The 17,743-nt window shown below is 42.7% G+C and overlaps 1 protein-coding gene across 1 annotated transcript; it reads left to right on the forward strand.

Moving 5' to 3' along the window:
* Positions 1-10,591: 10,591 nt before the first annotated feature.
* Positions 10,592-11,283, forward strand: LOC103680992 (calcyclin-binding protein-like). Its single transcript, XM_040643163.1, has one exon. The coding sequence runs from the start codon at positions 10,650-10,652 to the stop codon at positions 11,202-11,204; it is 555 nt and encodes a 184-aa protein (XP_040499097.1). The 5' UTR covers positions 10,592-10,649; the 3' UTR covers positions 11,205-11,283.
* The last annotated feature ends 6,460 nt before the right edge of the window (positions 11,284-17,743 follow it).

Raw genomic sequence — 17,743 nt, forward strand, 5'->3', positions numbered from 1 at the left:
TCCAAATACGTTTCAATTACAATTGGGAAATAGCATTTTGTTTGAGCCTCCTGCCTGGCAGGAGCTGAGCTGGAGAGAGCCGAAGGTATCAAGGTGATCAATTAGGACAAACCAAAGTGAGAGTAACAGTGGAGCGTTCAAATGCTTACTGGGTCGGAGAAGCAAGAGGCAAATTAGGGAAGCACTAGCTCTCCCAGTGTTTTATTTTTTCCCCCTGGAACAGGGCCAGCACAAACAGGAAGCCCCAGACAAAATGCTCCTGCCAGTTTGCGGAGGGCAGGAGGGCATGGGAGAGAGCTTGGGGAAGAGTAAGAGTGAAAATACTGAATACTGAGTCCGAGTGAAGGCAAGTGTCTTCAGGGGCCCCCTCCCCCCGAGCCTAGAAGGTGGTCTCTGCAGAGGTGCCTGAAAAATGACTCAGCCATGGGCCCCCCAATAAGGAGGCCTCCAAATGGAGGTGATAGGGCTAGGAAGCAGGTATATGTAAACATCACCAGACAGGAGGGCCTGAGGATCCCTGCAGAGACTCCGTGCGCTGCACGCAGACACTGCGCATTGGCTTTGCGTGAGGTGTGCTATGGGGAGGTCAACTTCCCCGCACGAGGCCTCCAGGGAAAGCCTCTGTAATTGGCTAACATTGGGCCTGAGAGATGACACATAGGGTTGTGACCTGGGGTCACACTTCTCACTCCTCAGCTTCACTTTCTTGTCCACAACCCAAGACCTAATTGGATGTCAGTGGGAAGAGATTTGTGACCCACACAAGGAGATTTCAAATGTGCTTATTTGCGTAGGTCGTTCTGAGCCTCCATCTGTATTCTAAACCCTCATTTTTCATTTGCTATTTTTCCATATACTTCCTGAGCATAGACATATCATAAATGTTTCCTGTATTATCTTGACCTTTATTGCTATTTTCCTTTAAAAACGCAACAACATGAAGACGATAGTATACCCCTTTTCTGTACTTCTGAGGCACTGGTTTGTTAGCAATGAGGACAAATGGCCAGTTTCTTTTCATCACTTGTTCCGATGGTGTGATGTTCATTCCCCTCCACACCCAGCCCCGGTGAGGAAATCAACATTGCCTCCAGAACAGCGTACCCTGTGTACCCCACAACGGGTGTTAAGACCAGTCTCCCTCAAAAGCTGACCTGTTCTGACTTAGCTTGGCCTTGTCTCTGTACAGTCGGAGGGGAAGGAGGCTATACCAGGACCAGGCACTTGTCCTGCCCTAGGATCAGCCAGAAGCAACCTCGCTTTTAAACTATTGAGCCATCCAGGTTTCCTTTGCTTTCTTTTTTGACAGATAAATAGGGAAAGATTGGGAGGCTAGTCAAAGGCTACCTAGGATAAGGCAGGGGTTAGACTTCACACACTCTGGAATTTTCTTTGACTCAGCTTACTCTTGTTGACTTGAAAGGAAGGGAAATAGCTTCTTATCACATGCTCCCGTTTATTTCAACAACCTCTGACAAACTCCACAAGGGCATGAAATGTGTCTTTTATCTTTATAGTCCTAGTACCTAGCACAGCTCCTGGCAAAGAAATTATAAATACTCAATAAGTATTTGTTGAATAAAAATGTTAAATTCCCCCAGACTGTCTGCACATTCAGCACTGAACCTGCTAACATGGCTGCCAGGGTCAGGCAGGATCTCTCTCAAGGTAGCTCGGCATAGTGGTTAAGCCGGCAGACCCTATAGCTAGACTCCTAGGTTCAAATCCTGGCCCTGCTCCTTACTTCACTGTGCTTTTGGTCAAGTTACTTCAGTTTCTTCCTTTGTGAATTGGGGCTGCCTTGCAAGGTTGATAAGAGCATTACATGAGTTAATATTTAAAACCACTTAGAAGAGAGGGGCATAAAGTTCAGAGCTATATGTGTTGATAAGTAAATAGTTTTCATAGTTCTACTGACATTTTCAATGACAGCAAACTAATGGATATCTAAATAACCTACCATGGTTCTATTGTGCTTTAATTTGTCAGACAACTTCTGTGTAATTATCTTTCTGTTGTTGCTGCTTTTGTTTTTGGTTTTTGTTATTTGTGGGGTTTTTTGTTGTTGTTTTGTTTTGTTTTAGAGAGAGAGAGCATATATACACATACATGGGAGTGGGGGGAGAAAGGGAGAGAGAGAGAGAGAATCCCAAGCAGGCTCCATGCCCAGCATAGAGCTCGATGTGGGGCTTGATCCCATGGCCCTGAGATCATGACCTGAGTAGAAATCAAGAGTCGGACACAACCAAATGAGCCACCCAGGTGCCCCTCTGTCATTAGCTTTTAACAAATTCTCATGTCACTCCTACTGGAAGGAAGATATTATGGCCCTCATGTTAGAGAAGGAGAAACCACAGTTCAGACTGGGGAAGAGGTAGCTAGTTAGCTCAATAGAACCAGTGCTACTTAACTACACGAAACCCAACAGAGGATGTGTAGCGGTGGGCGGTGGAGTGGGCATGGGAAATTCTGAACTGAAATGAACTGTGACTATGTTCTGTGAAAAATATTTCTTAGTCATAGTTTAACTATAAGTTTCATATGCTGGAAAATGAGTTGCCCAACAACCATAATACCTCCAGAGATAGTGCACGTCAACTCAGCATTTTCTGGAATTTACTTGAAATTAGGCTGCTCTCCAACTAAGGTAGCTCTGTCAAATGCAGTGACTTGAAGGGACATATACATCAGTTCTTCAACACAAAGTAGACGGCCTTAAAGCTCACAGATAAACTTTCACGATAAGCTTCCATCAGTGACTTGAGTTTTAAGAAGAAATTTGTAAAGATAATCTATAACAAATAATTTAAAAGGTTTAGTGGTTAACTTTAAGGATATGAATGTATTATAGTGGCTCTGAGTCTAGCCTTTCTTATGCTCTCATTGGATAAACCAAACCACTGTTTTGGTTCAACCATCTCAACCTTTCAATTCTGCTCTATGCTTGAGGGTGTATGAGGGGATGTATGATGGGAGAGGGAGAGGGAAGGGATAAATCAGATCCTAATTTTGTATGATTATAAACTAATATTAGAAATTCAAGTGAAATATAAATGATCTTTGACTGGTTTGAACATCAGAGAGCTATATCTAGAAAGTTCATATTCAATTTCTCACATTGAAGATTTTTGAAAAAACGTTTTCAAAGGCTAACAAGTTGATCAATAGGGATAAAGAACTGCAAGTAAAATAGAAGGATGGAATATTAATTAATTTAAGTCATTAAATTTGGTATCAGCCTGGGTTGGTTCAAGGAAGTGTTGAATCAGACCACAGCTGGTATGCGCAAGCCAGGCAAATCTGATTCCCCCCCCTCATTCCAAAGTCTCAAGTTCATAGCAGGAAACAGAGAGCTATGGGGGGTGGCGGGGGAGCAGGAGATGGAGAAGGCAGGGTGAGAATGTGCAGGTGCAGAACAAGATTTCAGTCCACATACTGCCTTCATCCCTCACCTCAGTGGTAGTCCAACTCATTCTTACAGATTTTTAAATAGTAGAAACTCTCAACAGTCACCACTTGCAAATTTTATTTTTCAATCCTTTCCATCTGAATTTGCACTGGCAACAATGGCTCTGGAGGCAAATGTTCACAATAGAGACACGGCAGCATTGGCTGGAAACAGGGAGCTACTATTTCTACATGGTGCTCTTGACTCTATTATGTTCTGATTAAAAATTGGAAACAAACAACAACAAATACACACACACACATACACAGTAAGGTTTTGAGCAGAATCAGGTTTTTTTAAACTTTAAAAATGGTAAAAAGTCTTGGAAAACTTGAAGGCCCAGAAATAAATACTATAAATGAACAATAGGATCTGGAAATATTGTAAGATACTTACTTCTTTAGAAGATTGTTAGATAGCATTAGATACGGTTATGTTACAGAATATTAAGTTTTGTTTCTTCCCTGGCTCGCCACCATCTTCTGAGCCTCCAAATGCAGATCACCTTTCCCCTTTCCTGCCATGGCTTCTTCTGCTGTCCATCCATCTTTACCACGCTGCTTCTGTTCTGGCTATTTTTAGCTAGTGAGAAAGATCACTGCCTACACTGCCCACAGGTACTGTTATGAATTCTTAGTCACAGAACTTCCACATACAACTTGAGAGTAGGAGAGAAAGGGAGATGAAAGTCTTAAGTCCAAACCTGAGTTGAGAGAAGAAATAGCAGAACAGGTGTCGGCCAAGATTTTCCTCTCATTTGGTTCATGGGTAAGACCAAAGATGATTAAATAGGCCCTCAATAGTGTTTCTCCAAATGTGATCCTGGGGGGGGGGGAGATGGTGGAGGAGTAGGGGACCCTTTTTTCAGCTGGTCCCCTGAATCGAGCTGGATATCTACCAGACCATCCTGAACGCCCATGAAATCAGCCCGAGATGTAGGAAGATATATGTGGATCTCTACAAACGAACATCTCCAGTGCTGAGTATTGAGGTAGGAAGCGGGGAGCCATGAATCTGCGCACAGATATCAGAAGATAAATGGAAGGGGGAGGGAGCTGCCCCGCTCGGGCACCGGGAAGCAGTAGCCTCTTGCACTGGGGAGCGGGCTGGACTCTCGGACCGGACTTGCAGACCGGCACCCACAAGAAAGCAGACTGAGATCGTGACCCTGGGAATATGCGTGCGACCAGACTGAAAACTGGAGCTCTGGAGCGCTCACTGAGACCGGTCGGATACCAGGAGCTCGGGGGCGTGCGCGCGACCAGACTGAAAACCAGTGCTCCGGAGTGCGTGCGAACCACACTGAAACAGGGAGCTCGGGAGTGTGCTTGGGAACCAGGGGTGGCTGGCGGTGTTAGAAGCACAAAAGACAGAAATGTGCTGGCCCTGGAAGCGAGGGCTGGGAAAGTGGCTGTGGGGCGCACATCCCAGGATATTGCATGGTTTTTAGCAGCACCGACAGAAACAGAGTTAAAGTGGCCAGGAGAGCTCAGTGGAGAGCGGACTGTGATCTCTCTGTTCTGAGACAGAGGCTAGGATATGGCCACTGCTGCTCTGACTCTCAGAAGAGTTACAGAAAACCGCCAGGGAAAGCCGCCAGAGAACAAAAGCCCGGAAATACTGGTTCACATTGTGCCCATCCCCATCCCCCCTCTCAGGGGACAGGGCAACTCTACCCAAACAGGGTTGCCTGAGTATCAGTGCGGCAGGCCCCTCCCCCAGAAGGCAGTCTGAAAAATCAAGAAGCCCACATCCCTAAGGTCCCTATAAAACAAATGCACACTGCCTGGGTCCTGGTCAACAATTTGGGCTCTGTGCATCCCCACAACCTCTCCTCATCAGAATAACGAAGAGGAGGAACCCTCAGCAAAGAAAGGACACAGAAACTGTGGCCTCTGCCACAGAACTGATAGATATGGATATAAACAAATTGTCAGAAATGGGAGTTCAGAATAACAATGGTCAAGATTGTGTAGGCTTGAAAAAATATTAACGAGAATATTAACAAGAATATAAACTCTCTAAGGGCAGAAATGAGAGTGAATCTGGCAGAAATTAAAAATGCTATGAATCAAATGCAGTCTAAACTAGATGCTCTGTTGGCCAGGGTAAATGAGGCAGAAGAACGAATTAGTGAATTGGAAGATGGGATGGTAGAAGAGAAAGTAAAAATGGAAAGTTGGCTCAAAAAAATCCATTCTCAAGAATGTAGATTGTGGGAGATTACTGACTCAATGAAACGTTCCAATGTCAGAATCATTGGCATCCCCGAGGGGGTGGAGAAAGACAGAGGTCAGGCAGAGATATTTGAACAAATTGTAGCTGAGAACTTCCCTAATCTGGCAAAGGAAACAAGCATTCGTGTCCAAGAGGCAGAGAGGACCCCTCCCAAGATCAATGAGAACAGACCTACACCACGTCACATCATAGTGCAATTCACAAATATTAGATCCAAGGATAAAGTCTTGAAAGCGGCCAGGGGGAAGAAAATCCTTACGTACAGAGGGAGGAACATCAGAATAATGTCAGGCCTGTCTATAGAGACCTGGCAAGCTAGGAAAGTTTGGCAAGATATTTCAAAGCTCTAACTGAGAAGAACATGCAGCCAGGATCCTTTATCCAGCAAGGCTGTCATTCAGAATTGATGGAGAGACAAGGACCTTCCAAGACCAGCAGAAACTGAAAGAATATGTGACCACCAAGCCAGCCCTACAAGAGATATTAAGGGGGATTCTATAAAAGTAAAAAGACCCCAAGAATGATACAGAACAGAAATTTACAATCTATAGAAACAAAGACTTCACAGGCAACATGACATCATTAAAATCATATCTCTCAATAATCACTCTCAATGTGAATGACCTAAATGCTCCCATAAAATGCCACAGCGTTGCAGATTATATAAAAAGACATGACCCATCCATTTGCTGTCTACAAGAGACTCATCTTGAACCTAAAGATACATCCAGACTGAAAGTGAAGGGATAGAAAACCATTTTTCATGCCAATGGACCTCAAAAGAAAGCTGGGGTAGCAATTTTCATATCAGACAGATTAGATTTTAAACTAAAGACTGTAGTTAGAGATACAGAAAGACACTATATTATTCTTAAAGGATGTATCCAACAAGTGGATATGACAATCATAAATATCTATGCCCCCAACAGGGGAGCAGCTAGATACACAAGCCAACTCTTAACCAGAATAAAGAGACATATAGATAAAAATACGTTAATAGTAGGGGACCTCAACACTCCACTCTCAGCAATAGACAGATCACCTAAGCAGAAAATCAACAAAGAAACAAGAGCTTTGAATGACATACTGGACCAGATGGACCTCACGGATAATATACACAACACTGTCATACCTCATTTTCCCCTTTCTGTTAAAAACAATTCAAAACATTTTCATCATATCCTCTCTCCAATAGTTATATAACTGTGTCAAGTCCAGATTTCTTACCCTGTCAAGGTCCTGTAAAATCAACAGTCAAAAAATAGTGCCATTTATTTCTAAACGGTGATGTTGCCAATTATTTCTTTAGTAATCTTTTGGTAGTTCCCAAATGTTTTCCATGTTTATATTCAACTCCTAAATACATATCATATTAAGGAGCTATCAATACACATAACTTATACCCAACGAACTTGACACATACACAAAGAATTCAGAAGGACTAATAACACATAATAGGATGAGGATGAGCTCTCAGAACTGCCATGGAGTGCCTATCTAAAATGCAGTTTTTATATTCTCACCTCAAGAAGCTGGAGCTGGAACAGAAGAACAGGCCCAACCCACGCACAAGAAGGCAGGTGATGAAGATTAGAGCAGAAATCAATGAATTAGAAACCAGGAACACAGTAGAGCAGATTACCAGAACTAGAAGCTGGCTCTTTGAAAGAATAAATAAGATCGGTAAGCCACTGGCCAGACTTATTTTAAAAAATAGAGAAAGGACCCAAATTAATAAAATTATGAATGAAAGGGGAGAGATCACGACCAACACCAATGAAATAGGAAGGATCATTAGAAACTTTTAGATGAAGACCAAATGAGACCAAGCAAGCTAGAGCCCTTCAACCTGAGAGTGGAGAGACCGGTCATGAAGCAAACCGCAATTCATTCATTTTGCTAAAAGCTCTACTTTTAGGGCCCTAAACCAAGATATCAGAATGCTCAAGTGAGAATATAAATGATGTTGCTTCGGGGGAAAAAAGCCTTCTGGAGAGGAACAGATATGTCAATAGGATGGGGGAGGCTGCTTCCAAAAAAGCTGAATTCAAAATAGGACAGAAAGAACCCCATGATTGGTTCTTGTAACACACACACACACACACACACACACACACACACACACACACACTGAAGATGTTAAATGCCATTTATGTTTAACAGAGGGAAAGAATGACTAATTTTACCATAAGTAAAAAGCAAACTTTCCAAGAATGAAGCTACAACTTTCCAACAGCGAAACACAGCCTAAGCTTCTCGCCCATCTAAATTTTTAATTCTGAATATTCAAAAAATACACACAGTGTACTCCTTTATACAGAAATACAGTGAAGGTTCTTTTTAGTGGCCTAACACCAAGGTCAAGAGTCAATTCGCATTTATCATTTTGTTTTGTTTAGCGTTATCATTTTAAATATCCTGGATGTTACCTGCGTAGCCCACATGATATTTGAGCTTTTGACACCTGATCTAACACTTTGCACATATGCTCTTGTACTACCTTTGTTCTTGGTGGTTCTTCCACCTGGGAATATCCAACTATTTCCCCGAACCCACTCTTCAGGGTAGACTACAAACGCCATCCTCCCAATAACCCTCCTTCACCCTTCTTGAAGAAGTACCACCTCCTTCCTCGAGCAAATATAAGGCCTTTTAGCAATACCTGAACAGTAGAGTTCTCAGGGGAGTGAGGCAAGGAAAGAATCACAATTTCCTTTAGGGACTTCACCACAAACTACAGAATTAGAATACTGGTCAGGAGGGACAAAATAGGACATGTGTATTTTCTCATTAGAGAGTGAGCAAGAGAGAGCACAGGCAGGGAGGAGGGTCAGAGTGAGAGGGAGAAGCAGACTCCCTGCTGAGCAGGAAAGCCCAATGCAGGGCTCCATCCCAGAACCCCTGGGATCATGACTCAAGCGCAAGGCAGCTGCTTAACCAACTGAGCCACCCAGGTGCCCCAAAGACACATGTATTTTTAAAAAGCTCCTGCTTCCGAGAGGCCACCTACCCCAGCTAAGCACCTCAGTTACTATAGTTACTTCATTCTGTGCCTTGTGCTCCCCACTCAAAAAGAGACCAACAAAGTGTAAATTCACACACCTAAGAATCCATTAACAGTAGCTGCCTCTGGGGAGGAGAACAAGGGGACTGGGATGGGAGAGAAACTTATTTTTTGCAGGACGTACTTCTGTAACTTTTTAATTTTTGGTCTTGTCCATATATTATTTATTTAAAAAAATGGCACAGGTGCAGAAGCCAGATAATGCCTGATTTGTTTCCTAATTTTGACACTTCCTAGCTGCATATGAGCCTGGGTAAGACACTTTGCCTGCCTGACGCTCGGTTCCCACATATCATAATTGGAAAGAAGAAAACACCGGCTGACCAATAGGGTCACTGTGACAAATAAAGAAGAAACTGTATTTGAAGCAAAGAACCCATCTTGGTAATCGAGTGGTAACACCCACTGCAACTCCTGGGAGGGTCCGGTACATCCCACTGCCTTAAAAATTAGATTTGCTCACATTGAGTGAGGGGGAAACGCATGTTTGAACGTCCTCTGGTTCAGAGAATCTAATTCAGGGAGGAAATAAAGTGAAATTTGTCAGCCTATCTTGTCAAAACCAGAGAACAGGACGTGTTCTTTTTGTTTCCCACACCGGGGATCTTCTTAACGCTCAGTCCGAATCACAATTGATGGCCAGCAGAAAGGTCACTGGAACGAGCTTAATGCTTCTTCCTCACAGTGCTGTGATTATCTTAATAGTAAACAGTTGCCAAGAAAGCCATCCCTAAAAGTGCAAGTCTCCCCAGATGCGGGAAAACGGTTCTCGTGTCATGATTAACGGCTTCCTAGAAGCAGGGCAGCTAATGCTCAAACCACTGCAAACTGCTTTCACCTCCCTCTTTCCCACAACTTCATCCACCTCACAAGAAAACCTTATCTATGAGCACTGGCCAGTAATTTATGAAGGTGCTTCTTGAATTGTCACCCCTTCCAGAGCAGTGGCAATGGGGTAGTAAACTGGAGTGACCATCTGAAGACAGCTAGACCCTTAGGAACACCAGCTCTGGCCATGAAACATGGCTTTCCTCAATGTTCATAGCAGCATTGTCCACAATAGCTAAATCATGGAAGGAGCCGAGATGCCCTTCGACGGATGACTGGATTAAGAAGATGTGGTCCATATATGGAATGGAATATTACTCAGATCGGTAGGAGAAGGAAGGGAAGAAGAAAGGGGGGGTAAACAGAAGGAATGAACCGTGAGAGACTGTGGACTCTGGGAAACAAAGTGAGGGCTTCAGAGGAGAAGGGGGTGGGGGACTGGGATAGGCCGGTGATGGGTATTAAGGAGAGCATTGCATGGTGCGCTGGGTGTTATATGCAAATAATGAATCATGGAACATTACATCAAAAACTAAGGATGTACTGTATGGTGACTAATGTAACATAATAAAAAATTATTATAAAAAAAGAAACAGGCGGTGCGCGCGTGCAGGGGGGCGGTGGGGTTTGCGGCGGCTCGGACTCACGAATGTTCCAGAGGCACCACGTGCAGGAGGCGGGCCTGGTCTCACGCCGGATGGGGTTTGCACGCAGCCTTCGGGCGCTGCGACTCGTGCGGGTCGGGCCTGCATCCGGGTAAGCGCGTTCGGCGCAGTGTTTCCTGTTCTCTCCCCTGTGTGGCGGCAGCTCGGGCCTTGCCTGATCAGCCTGACCATGGTTTCAGCTTTGGAAGGGTTGATGGACATTTGGATGATTGATTTTTGGCTGTTATGAACTGTGCCGCTATGAATACTGTGTACAACTTCTTATGTGGACACGTATTTTCAATTCTGTGAGCTACAGAAAGATCTAGAAGAGGTGAAGGTGCTGCTGGAAAAGGCCACTAGAAAAAGTGTACGTGATGCCCTTACAGCTGAAAAAGCGAAGATTGAGACAGAAATCAAGAACAAGATGCAGCAGAAATCACAGAGAAAAGCAGAACGTCTTGACAGTGAAAAGCCAGCTGCTGTGGTTGCTCCTATTACAACAGGATGTACAGTGAAAATCAGTAATTACGGATGGGATCGGTCAGATAAGTTTGTGAAAATCTACATTACCTTAACTGGAGTTCATCAAGTCCCCACTGAGAATGTGCAGGTGCATTTCACAGAGAGGTCATTTGATCTTTTGGTAAAGAATTTAAATGGGAAGAGTTACTCCATGATTGTGAACAATCTCTTAAAACCCATCTCTGTGGAAGGCAGTTCAAAAAAAGTCAAAACAGATACAGTTCTTATGTTATGTAGAAAGAAAGCAGAAAACACACGGTGGGACTACCCGACTCAGGTTGAAAAAGAATGCAAAGAGAAAGAAAAGCCCTCCTATGACAATGAAACAGATCCTACTAAGGGACTGATGAATGTTCTAAAGAAAATTTATGAAGATGGAGATGATATGAAGCGAGCCATTAATAAAGCTTGGGTGGAATCAAGAGAGAAGCAAGCCAAAGGAGACACAGAATTTTAAGACTTTAAAGTCATTTTGGGAACTGTGAAGTGGAAATATTGATGTTTCCAATGAGGAAATGTTGGTGAGCTGCACAGATAAATTCGACATATAACTTACTTATACAGTCATCTTCTAAGTAAAGGCAATGATTCTCCCATTTCCTCCTGGAGGAATTATTTAAATAAAATATGCTTACTAAACATTTCCTCCAAAGATGGTTTCCTTAGTAATCTGGGCATTTTGTTTAAAAAAGGATAATATTGTATTCTTGTGTGAAACATAAAAAAGCAAGTCTTGCCTAATGATAATGCCACATTGTGTGTATTTTTGTTCAGCTAAGAGGTAGAAAACAAAAGTTCTTGTTTGCCTGTAAGTTCCTGATATCAGCTCCCACCAATGTAAGAATAAGTAAAAATAAAACCTGAATTTTTGCATAAAAACAAACAAACAAACAAACAAAAAACCCAAATGTGATCCTAGAAACAAAGATGCAGGGATCACCCAAAGGGCCTGTTGAACATGGAGATTCCTGGGCCCCGTCGTGCTTGACCTCCTGAAGCTGGATCTCCAAGCATGGAGTCCTGGTATTTTCTTTTTCACGTGGTGATTGTGAGGCATGTGAAGTTTGAAAGATTGTGAGCTCTCTCCAGACGTGCTCAAAGTACCACTTACTTTTACATATGATGTGGGCGCTGGAAGAGTCTTTAGAAACCCCCTGACTTTATGCCTGTGGACACTAGGAAACAAGCTGTAATTTGGCCACAATCACTCTACTGTTAGGGGCCTAGTAAGACTGGGACCCACACATCCTCCTTCCTAACAACCACGTGTGGTTGCATTTGATTTGCATCTGCCATTATTTGCTCCTCATCTGTGCAACGGACTGACAGAGATCCTCCCACAGCAACATTCACTTTTTTCTCTTGCTCAGGATCAACTGAAAAGTTAGATAAATCTGAAAAGAAATGAAGACTTAAATTGGAATCTTTTATTTTATCTATGGAAAGTTCTGGCAAATCGCTAATGATGATGATATAATAACAGTGTACAAGGAGGATCTTTGGTCACCAGATTTCTGTTAAAAGACAGTTCTGGGCCATTTCTAGTCACTGCCACTTCTCACTGCTCAAGTCTCATCAAGGAAGGACATTTTTAAGAGTACCAGTTTATTTCAGGTGGCAAATAGAATTTTATTGGACTAGAGTAAGAGTAGCCTTTCTTGAATGCTACATCAAAGATTCAGATTCTGATACCAGTTTCAACATGTATGGTTTTTTTCCCCCCGCCAAGCAATTCTTGGACACCCCCAAGGTGTCTTCCAATCCAGCTTGATTCTGACACTATCTACCTGGAGAGAGTGTCAGAAGGCACAGGGTAAGGGCTCGGTCCTGCAAGACCGCCACCCCCCACCCCCCAGATGCCAATTGTAAGTTCAGATTGTCACCTGTGCTTCTGATGACAGTCTATAAATCAGAGGTTCCAGTGATCCCCTTATGGGTGCCCTTAATGGGATCCCCTTCTAATGGGTTCCATTAATTAGCTAGAGTGCCTCACAGAACCCAGAGAAGCATTTTATTTACTAGGTTACCAATTTATTATAAAAGGATATAACTCAGAAACAGCCAGACGGAAGAGATGCATAGGACAAGGTATGGGGAAGGGGTGCAGAGCTCACCAACCTGCAAACTCTCTGAACCCAGTTCTTGTGGGTTTTTATGGAGGCTTTATTACATAGGCGTAGTTGATTAAATCACTGGCTATTGGTGATTGAACTCAACCTGCAGCTCCACTCCCCTCCCCAGGGGTCAGGCAGAGGAGGGGGAAGCTGAAAGTTCCAACCTTCTCATCACATGGTTCTCCTGGCAACCAGCCCCCATCCTTAGGTTACCTGTCCACTTTCCAAAAGTCATCTCATTGATATATAAAAGGCACCTCTATCTCTCTTATCATTTAGGAAATTCCAAGGTTTTTAGGAGCTCTGTGTCAGAACAGGGATGAAGAACAAACATCTATTTCTTGTTATAAATCACAGTATCACCTGGACCATTTCAACCTGCAGGAAGTTTGATCCTGGCAAACTGAGAAAAGTGAAGATAGTAGAATGTGTTTGTACGTGTGTATATAATAAGCACACCACCTTTTCTTGGGACGTGTTGGTCCTTTAATCTGAGATTACGTCTTCCTTTATTTGGAGGTGGAGGGGGAAATGAGAAGCGGGGAGTTAAAACGTCTTTTTTAAAAAATGAATAATGGTGATAATAGGTGGTATTCTAAAAAATGTTCTTATTTGGCAAAAACAAAAGTTGGATATTTTTAATTCCATGAAATCAAAAGTTGTAAACACAACTAGATTTTTTGACATTATCTTATTACCATACTCCCTCATATTGAATCTCATTTCAGCAAACCAGTGCTCACATGCATGGGGACATACCCGACACTCTCACCTCTTAGTTTCATGACCTTATTTCCAAAATGGTCTGTGTCAAGCTACTTCTTCCTTCTATTCAGTCACATCTTTTTAGGGATCAGATTTGCCCCACCTTCCACCCGTTCTCTGACCACAATCTTTCATCATTTAGTCCATTACTGGCACTACAGTGGATATTCAAGTTTATCAGGACCATCAGGCTCTGGACCCCTCCTCTTATTCCCTACATTCATCCCCCTTCTGTCTTCATTGCCTTCTCTAGCCAGCTAAGATTCCATGGTTCATCCATTCAGTAACTCGTTTTTCAGCATCCTGAAGTCCTCTGTATTTTTTTTTTCAATAAATATGGGCAATGGCCCAAAGCTGGATAAAGCCAACCGACGCCTATACCCAAGCAGCTGAGTCTAACTATCTAGAATCACCCCGCGGGGCAGGCTGGTGCCATCGTGGAATGATTCATAATCACTGGTGTTAAGGGGACCCTCAGCACTGCCCAGCGACCTCACCAAGCTTCTCTGGTCAACTCCCTTTCCCACTCTTGACAATGATTGTTTCAAACTTTCCTTGATGCCACTATCACCTCCCTACCTTCGAGCAGAGACCTTGTCTTCTACTTCATAGAACATATAGAGGCTCTTATAAAGGAACAAACATCCTGCCACCAAAACCATAAAGCTAGCTTCATTAGCACCCAGCCTCACGCTTTCCCCGTTTAAAAAGAGGTCTCCTTTCCTCTTCCTCACAATCATGCTTCGATGTACCCTCACTCACTTCCTGCTCTAGCTACTCCCTTCTCTCTCTCCCTGTCCTTCAAAGCCAATTTCTCAAGTTTCTTATACTTGTTGTTTCTTTACTTTCCACTAATGAATCAATCCACTCTAAGCTGGATTCTGCCTCAATATTTGCAGAGTCCCCTTTGTCGGGATAACCTACAAAACCTGCTGTTGTCACAAATCCAATAAGTATTTAAAATCTCTCTCTCTCTCTCTCAATTCTCAGTGGTTTGTCACAATTCCTCTGGAAAGTTTCTTCCTGTGGCTTTCTCAGCCTATAGGGTTTTCCCATCTTTGACTTGGGAGGTCCTTTGTCTCCTTTCCTAGGGGTTCAAATGTTGGAGCTTCCTTTTCCCACAGGTGTTCTCCCTGAGGAGCCCCTCTAGACAAAGCACCTGCAGGGCCATTCTTGACCTCATCTACTCCCCATCTTGTTGACTCTTCTCCAACCACCATGGCCCTCTTAACGCTCCTTCCACCTGCCAGGCAGAAACGGGTTTTTGGAAATTCTTCAGTAAAATCAGTGAATTAGCGTTCAACACACTGGACAAGCACGGTTCCCTCGAAGGAAGGGCTGTCAGGTCCCTGAGCTTGTATTTAAGTCACATAAAACCAAAGCATAAGGAGCAGATTAGACAATGGACTCTTTCAGCTCAGACATGCTCCTTAAGAGCTTTGGTACCGAGTTTAAATTTGGCAAAAACATGTTATTGAAAGGGAGATGCTTGCCTCTTCTGAAGATTCCTAAACATTTCAGTTCTTGAGTCATTTCATTATCTTTTTTTTTTGAATTTTAATTCCAGGATTATTAACATACAGTGTTACATTAGTTTCAGGTGTACAATATAGTGATTCAACAAGTCTATACATTACTCAGTGCTCATCGTAAGTGTTTTCTAATCCCCTTCACCCATTTCCCTTACCCCCTACCCCCCTCCCTGCTGGGAACCACCAGTTTGTTCTCTGTAGTCAAGAGTCTGTTTTTTGGTTTGTTTTTTCCCCCCTCTGTTCCTTTGTTTCTTAAATTCCACATACGAGTGAAATCATATGGTACTTGTTAGGTCTTTTCATTATCAGGGTAGTAAAAGGTAGAGATTCTGGGCGTGAAAATTCTTTTGTGGATATTTGTTGGCCTGCTTACCTTGTGATAATTACCTATAATCATATTGTAAAGGATAAGGATGAAACAAGTAGAAAAATCAATCAAGAAACTAATACTCTAGTTTGTTCCTTCAACAACAAAACCCTGAGAAGTATGTTATGATTTCTCAATTAATACCTACAGAAGTTGAGACAAAGAAGAAAGTTAATAAGCTAAACAAAATCACATAACATGGCTTTTGGATATGTATGTTACCCTCTCCACCCTTCCCCTCTGTACTTATCATGTACAATCCGTGTTCTCATCATTGGGAGAGTTTTGTGCTCCTTCCACCTCCCCTTGATCTAATTTCATTGTTCAAGGCTTGAAAGGTACAATAAAAAGGAGTCATTTATATCGATGGGTTTTAAAATGGAGCTGGGAGGCCATTAAGGTGGGCCTTATGCACACTCCTCACACGGTGGAACCATGGACTTGCACTGGGCCAAACAGCATATATTCCCAGGATTCTGCATGAACACCTGCAATTTGGTATAGGAACGAACTTTTGCTCAGTGATAGCCTTCGCAAGCTACTGTGGTTAGCCGAGACTAGTTTTCTGTTGCCAACACTAATCCAAATTCTTTGCAAACAACATAGACAGCATTCCTTTTTGCCTTTAGTAAGCCCTGACTTCTGTTCCCTAGTGGGTCAAAATTTGGGTTCCTTCCTGAATCTGTGCTCCCAAATTGCCATTCTGAGACCCAAAATAAATGTTTGTTTGATTCAGTTCTGCTTTTCTCAGTCGACACAGGTTGAACCACTGACATGGTTCCAAAAAGTTAAAGTCATCTAGAAAAGTGAACCCATGTGAAATCTCACTTGCATCCCCGTCCCCATCCACCATTTACATTTTTCTTCTTCTCCTTCCTCCTCCTCTTTTCTTCTTCATCCTCCTTCCTTCTTCTTCTCCTTCTCCGTCTCTTTTCTTCTTTTTTTACCCTTCTGGTCTTTCTTTATGAAAATGCACATTCTTATCTCCCTCCTCCCTGTTTACACAAAATACAGCATATTGTCTATAGTGTTCTGTTTCATCCTTTTCTACTTAATCATACATGGGGGAGATTTTTACCTATCAGTTGAGCGGGCTCCTCCTCACTCTCTTACAGCAAATCATGTTCCGTGATGTGGACGTATCACAGTGTATTTAACTTGCCTTCTTTACAGATGGTTCAATGCCATTTTTTTTTAACCATGAAAACAATGTTGCAATGACTAATTGTACATAAAATTTTGTACATGTACAGATGTATGGGTTGTTTGAGTTTCAAGAAATGAAGATTACTCCTTCAAAGAGTAAATAATTTGATAAGTATTGCCAGATTCCCCTCCACAGGGAATAATACCATTTTGCAATCCAACCAGTGGGAGGAGGTATTTCCTTGTGTTGCCCGTAGAAATGGTAGCTAATTCCGGGACACCTGTCAATCTGATAGAAGACAGATGATACCTTAGTTTAATTTACTTTTCTCTTATTATGATGGAGATTAAGCTCTTTACCCGAGTGTTAGGGACATTTGGTCTTTCCTTTTCTGTAAACTGTGTTCATGCCCTTGGTCCATTTTTCTACTCAATTGCTGTTTTTTTCCTTTTTAATATCTACAACTTCTTTAAATAGTAGGGAGATTAGAATGGGCTGGTTTTCTCAACCCATTACAGAACTATCGCTTTAAGAAGTCTTTAAAAAGTTACTCATGCCATCCTCTATTCCTTGGAAACAGGAATCCCCCTATTCACAGTTTGGATCATTTAATTTAGTTTTCTGACTTAAAAAGTATTCCATGTTCATTATGGAAACACTGGAAGGAATTTAAAGCTGCACATGTTTGCACTTTGTTATATTCCTTTTCTAAGTGCATAAAATAAGGGAATACTTCCCCAGAGGTGGCCACCAGTGACATCAGTGGTTTGACATGCACGTCCCCTGAGCTCTTTTTCCCCTTCTATTAGCCCTGTTGAAAATGTATGTGGTGGAAAATGTTGTCCTTCAGCATTATCCTTTATACTGTTACCATTCTGCAAAGCAAGGAAACAAACAAAAACATGATCATATTTAGGGACTGTGATCTCTGCAGACCTGCTATCCTTCTGGGCCTCATGGTTATCTTAGGAACAGGGCCCCAGTGACAGGGCCTGGGAAAAAGAGAGCTCTGCTTATCCTATTCAGTAATTTGCCACCGTCTCAAAATATTTGATTACAGGGTCCTGCTGA

Source organism: Ursus maritimus, unplaced genomic scaffold (assembly GCF_017311325.1).
Source record: "Ursus maritimus isolate PB19 unplaced genomic scaffold, ASM1731132v1 scaffold_28, whole genome shotgun sequence".
NCBI lineage: Eukaryota > Metazoa > Chordata > Mammalia > Carnivora > Ursidae > Ursus > Ursus maritimus.